Below are 6,226 nucleotides of genomic sequence, written 5' to 3'. Positions count from 1 at the left end.
AGAGTGACATTGAAACATGTAGAATATCATGTAAGAAACGAGTTGCCAGTCCAGGTTCGATGTGCGATACTGGATGCTTGGGGCTGGTGCACTGGGACGACCCAGAGGGATGGTGTGGGGAGGGAGGAGGGAGGAGGGTTCAGGATGGGGAACACATGTATGCCTGTGGCGGATTCATTTTGATATTTGACAAAACTATTACAATTATGTAAAGTTTAAAAATAAAATAAAATTAAAAATAAAATAAAAAAAAAAAAAAACAAGAAGTTATATAAACATGGATACAAATATCTATGGTCACAAATGTGTGAGAAAGGCTGAAAACTCTAGCCCTCTTTTGGATAGCCATGTACATGACTCACAGTGTCAGCATTTTTCATGCTTATTTGATTATGGAACTTTTCTGTAAAACATCCATTATGATACCTATTATTTCTACAGAATATTCTGTGGAAAACACTTCTGTAAGTAATGAAGACTGACTGAAAATATTTGACATAAAGTAGTATGATTGGCCATGCCTTTTAGAATGCTTAACTTTGGGTCAATTTATAGTTTAGGTTACAATGTAAAAGATTAAAAACATTGAAATCGATTTAAAAACTAATGTAATATCTGATGTGAAAGATGATAGGGGATATAAGTAACGGGTAAAAACAGTGTTAAAAAGAAACCTAATAATATTGGTAGCCTTAGTGAACTATTTCTCAGATACTTATTACTATGAGCTGTATATATGGTTTATTTCATTTAATCTTCTCAACAACCCCACAAGTTTCTCTTTCTACTCTCATTTTACAGACTTAAAAATTGAGGACTAAAAACATTGAATAAATTTCACAAGTTCACACAGCTGGAAAATGATGGGGACAGGACTGGAATCCTGATACAGCTCCAAAAACTACCCAGATATCTATTTAGTAGTAGAATCAATATCAGTAACAACAATTCTTGGGGAGCAGGCTAGAGAGGAAGAAGTTGAGTAACTCCCCAGGGTTTCCAGCTCAATGAAGTTGATACAATTATCATAATCTGGTTTCTAAGAAAAGGAACAATAAGAAAAGCTACCAAGAATGGTAGTTCTATATCCTGGAGATGATAGGATATAGATCCAGTCTGGGTCTATATCCAGGATAGAGACCCAGTTGATAGGCGGATTTTTATGTATCTGAAACTCAAACGAGAATTCTAGGAAGGAGAGAGAGATGGGGGACCCATTAGCACAGTTTGTGGTTGAGGAAATGAGTATATATGGCCTTTTCTGAAAAAGCATGAAAGAATTAGAGTCAAGATCGGTAACTTCAAGAAACTACTCCAATTTTGCCAACCTGGCCAGGAACAATGCTCTATAATTCCTAATATTGAGGTTAGCCAGAAGCCATGTATAAGAGAATATCAAGACTACCCTGTTTCCTCCACCCTTGTTATTCCCTGGTCTCTGAGATATGGCAAAGGTGTGAGAAATAAGAACTGTGCTGTGTCAGCAGCTTATTTGTCTCTAAGATGCCAAATTACCTTTGTAAGGAGATGGTTTACTAGTCACTGGGTTTGTGGACTAATTTAGCTGATCATTCAGTGCATAATAGAGATGCACTTTCTAATTTTGAGGAGGTAAATGTGCTGTCATTCATTTTTCAAACATCTATTATGTTCCAGGCATTTTGTGAAGTACTGAGCATACAAATACGAGTGACACATACTCTTCTGATTTCAAAGAGTTTACAGTCAATTAGGAGTACAAATAAAAACCCATAATAACTCAGTACATACATTTTGAGATCTGCACAAGATTCAATAGATGTACAGAGATAGGAGGCTTGGAGTGTCTGAAAAACCCAGGAGGAAGATGAAGAAAAAGGAAGAGAGAGAGGAAGGGAAGGAAAAGCTCTCTCAGTCCAGGAAATCTTGTGCTTCACACCTAGTTTCCTTGGTAAAGCTGGGAGTGAGGAGTCAAAGGAAGCCATTAGCCCAGAGAGGAAGCAGAGCACCAAGCCATAATACCAAAGAACCGGTGGACTACCCCGTCCTGGATCTGCTTAGTCTTTACACCATAGACAATGGGGTTGAGCATCGGTGGCACCACCACATAAAGATTGGCTAACAGGATATGGACATGTCGAGGTATGTTATGTCCAAAGCGATGGGTTAATAATGTAAAGAAGGAGGGGACATAAAACATGAGGATGACACAGAGGTGGGAACCACAGGTGCTGAGGGCCTTGTGCCGAGCATCCTGGGAGGGCAAACGAAACACCGCTCGGAGGATCAGTGAGTATGACACGGCGATGAGGATCACGTCCAAGATGACCATGACAATGGGCACTGAGAAGCCGTACCAGATGTTAATGGTGATGTCAGCACAGGCCAAGCGGGCCACTCCAATATGCTCACAGTAGGAGTGCGGGATGACATTGGTCCAGCAGAAAGGCAGTCGATTCAGCAAGAAGATCACTGGGAAGATGATACAGAAACTTCGGGTGACAATGGCCACAGCAATCCTTCCCACCACAGGCCATGTTAGCATTGTCTTGTAATGCAGAGGGATACAGATGGCCACAAACCGGTCAAAGGCCATGGCTAATAGGATGGCTGACTCCCCCACAAACATCATGTGGACAAAGAAAACTTGGGTGACACAGGCATCAAAGGCAATGTCATGAGCATGGAGCCAAAAGATGGCTAGGGCCTTGGGGACAGTAGTGGTGGACAGCAGGATGTCCGTGATGGCCAGCATGGAGAGGAAGAAGTACATGGGCTCATGAAGGTTACACTCAGTGATGATGACTGCTATCAGGATACTGTTGCCCAGAACCGCAGTGATATACATGAGGCAGAAGGGTATTGACAGCCAAACATGATAAGCCTCCAACCCAGGGATGCCCAGTAGGACAAAAACTGAAGGGTGGAAGATGGTGAAGTTGGTGTGAGTCATGATGTACTTTAGGATCACCTCTATAATGACAGAAGCGAATGAGTCTGCTGAAAGACATAGGAACAGAAAGCACCTCTGAGTACATCAGAGATCACAAAAGATAGCATTGGTTTCTGAACCATGGGACTCTGCAGGGGAATGTTCTCCTAGACAATGCTCAGTTGGGTGTAGAAATGACTTCTGACCCTTGGTGCTTGATTTGCAGGGAGAGCTTCTGTGGTGATCACTCTTCAAGAATCAATAGAGGCTTCACCCTGCATCCAGCCACTCTGCTTCCAAACTTTGGTCCCATCCTACCTTTCTGACCTCATTCTACCATTTCCACCTAACCAGCATTTGCCCTCTTACCTGTGTTGTACTTTTTTATTCCCACAAGGTTTTTTCCCTTCTGTGTTAACCTGAATTTCCCTTCCCTTTCCTCTCTGCTTACTCAAATTTTAACCTTAAAATATTTTCTTAAAACATATCACTTTGTAATGGCCCGTGTTCATAACAATACATTTCCTTCCTGAACACCTATTAGCTAAACTATATTTAACTTGATTATATTTAATCACATTAAACTTATCTGGCTATTACTTTGAACATTTCACATGAAATTTGCCTAATATCCTGACACTCATGGAAATGGAGCAGCAAATGGCAATCCAGAAGGAGTCTGAAAAATATATTCCTTCATTCTGACCCAAATTAAAACTTTCCCTAAAGGCTGTGAGGAGTGGAGCAGTTGGTGAAATTGAGAGGGGTTCATATTCATTGCTTGCTCTTCCCCAAAATGATTCCATAAAAGTTGTATTTAAATCTCCTTATCCTTAAGAGCACCCAACGAAAAGTATCCTGAGTACAGGAAATGAATACACACCTCTCTGGCTCTGCTAATATAGCCCTCCTTTTCATCCCACTTGTTCCTTCACTCTCAAAAAATTCAGATTTCCCTTTGGCTAAGAAAATTTAGGCAAAGGGCTTTCTTTGCCTTCACTCCTCCCACCACTCAGGTAAGATTTATTTCCTTCTGAAGCTGTGGACTGTCAGCTCTTAGGATTAGGGAAGGAATGAGTGATTTAAAATCTGGAAGAGAATATGGAGGAAAGAGACCATAGAGAGAATAAGGGAAGAATTTGGGGTATGGTATACTATTAATAGATGGACCTACTGATAATGGCATTCAGATGGTCCCAGTGAGGAGGGCATCTGAAGGAATGAAAGCCCCAGTTTATGAGTCCATCCCCCTGCCTCTATGCAGATGCACTTGCTCAGACCATAATGGGCTGTGGAGAGGATGCAATGGGACTCCAGTTGGGCATAGGGAAGGGACCAGGGCCAGATTCAAACAAGTAAGGGCCTCAGAGGAGTTAATAATTTGACATCCTTCCAGCCCCGTATATTTTAGATACTCATTTTACCTCTATTCAGAGGAGAGGCTGAGCTTTCCCAGGATAAGCACAGAGATGAAGGGCCACTGGTAGCATTGCTCTGCCTCTATTCTGAAGCATCAGCCCCAAATTTATATAAACAAAAGACCCATCAGAAAGGCTCAAGAGGGAGGGAATATATATATATATATATATATATATATATATATATATATATATACTTTTTCATGTTGTCGTACAGCAGAAATTAACACAACATTGTAAAGCAATTATCCTTCAATTAAAAAAATAAATAAATAAAAGAGCCCCACTAGAAAACAAATTCATTTTCCTTAGAAGGAAATTTACTGAAAATTTTTCTCACCATTTCTCCTGACCCTACTAGTTGTTAACATACACCTTTTCAATAAACGATACCTGATATATGACCTCATAACAACCTAGGCTCTCTGCCTATAATTCTAATAATGTCTTATGACCTCAGTAGTGAGACACCAAATTCAAGACTGAAAGAGGGACTGTGAGGCCTGGTTGGCTGTTTATGAGGCTCTGGAAAAGGTGTCTGCCTTTGTGAAGAAGGACTTTCATTTCATTCAGTGCCTTCCCAGGGCTCTGTCTCATCTCTGCTGAGGGTTCTAAGCAGGAGAGGTTTAGACTCATTTAAGAAAGAGTCAGAGATCACAGGCAAAAGGCACACATCAAAGTCTCACAGTGAGAACCTGCTCAAGCCCTCAGAGTATCCAGATGCAGATGAGCAAGAAAGAAGAACAGCAGAGATGAGGCAAGGAGCCACAGTGAGTGGGAGAGAATATGGTACTATACTTGAGGACCCTGACTTCTGGAGACAACTTCTGTGTTAATTTCCCAGTTCTTCCCTAACTAACTTGAGGATCTTAGGCAAGCCACTTTACTTATGCACGTTTCCATTTTCTCCTTTGTAAGATGTGGATAACAATGAACTTGATGAGGTGAAAAGTGAAAGCTTTAGTCACTCAGTCGTATCCAACACTTTGCAATCCTATGGACTGTAGCCTTCCAGCCTCTTCTGTCCATGGAATTCTCCAGGCAAGAGTACTGGACTGGGTAGCCGTTTCCTTCTCCAGGGGATCTTGCTCACCCAGGGATCAAAATTGAGTCTCCTGCATTGCAGGCCAATTCTTTACCATCTGAGCCACCAGGGAAGCCTTTATGAGGTAATTAAGAGGATTAAATGAGTTAATTCATATAAAGGGCTCAGAATAGTAGATCATTATTATTTATAAACCTGTTTGGCCATCATCCTATTGTATTATTTTCATTAAGCAAAACACATTAATGAATATTCAGCAATATTAAATCACCTAACCCTAACCAAAGGAAGGGTTTCCTTTCTAGGGGTAAATAAGAGGGAAAGGGATGAGAGAAGTGCCCAAGGAGAGAAAAAAGAAAATATATCTCTCAGATAGTATCTCAGAACCAAGACCTGGGGGACTTCCCTGGCAGTCCAGTGGTCAAGACTCCACACTTCTGCTGCAGGGGATGAGGGTTCAATCTCTAGTCAGTGAAGTTCCACATGCCACTCAGTTCAGCAAAAAAAAAAATAAGATCTGAGGGCTGGGGTGGTACACCAGGAAAGTCCACATTGATGGACTTAGTTGGGTCAGAACTGCCTGCTAGGCTTCCCTCAAGTGCTTTGAAAAACATGTATCTTTCAAAGCAGAAACAGAGATTATCTCCATTATTTACAGAATCCCCAGGGATACGGCAGAATGATGGGCATCAGAGCTTCAGCTCCAGGACCGAGTAGAACTAGGAGTGGGAATTATAGGGAAGATTCAGTACAGGCAGGAGAAGTTAAGCCACTTCTTCCCTGCAGTACCTGACCAGACTCTGCTCTCTCTCCCTAGTGTCTTCTTTTCTTCCAATGAGTCCCACCCAACTC

General features: G+C 41.4%; 1 protein-coding gene across 1 annotated transcript; it reads right to left on the bottom strand.

The window, feature by feature from the left end:
* Positions 1-292: 292 nt before the first annotated feature.
* Positions 293-4,377, bottom strand: OR52B2 (olfactory receptor family 52 subfamily B member 2). The gene has a single exon (XM_070803161.1). The coding sequence runs from the start codon at positions 2,930-2,932 to the stop codon at positions 1,964-1,966; it is 969 nt and encodes a 322-aa protein (XP_070659262.1). The 5' UTR covers positions 2,933-4,377; the 3' UTR covers positions 293-1,963.
* Between the last annotated feature and the right edge of the window lie 1,849 nt (positions 4,378-6,226).

Source organism: Bos indicus, chromosome 15, assembly GCF_029378745.1.
Source record: "Bos indicus isolate NIAB-ARS_2022 breed Sahiwal x Tharparkar chromosome 15, NIAB-ARS_B.indTharparkar_mat_pri_1.0, whole genome shotgun sequence".
Lineage (NCBI taxonomy): Eukaryota > Metazoa > Chordata > Mammalia > Artiodactyla > Bovidae > Bos > Bos indicus.
The sequence above is the reverse complement of the archived record's forward strand: the minus strand, read 5'-3'. Positions and strand labels throughout refer to the sequence as shown.

Excerpts from the sequence above, each read along its gene's own strand:
- OR52B2 (XM_070803161.1), bottom strand. The coding sequence starts at position 2,932 with ATGACTCACACCAACTTCACCATCTTCCACCCTTCAGTTTTTGTCCTA.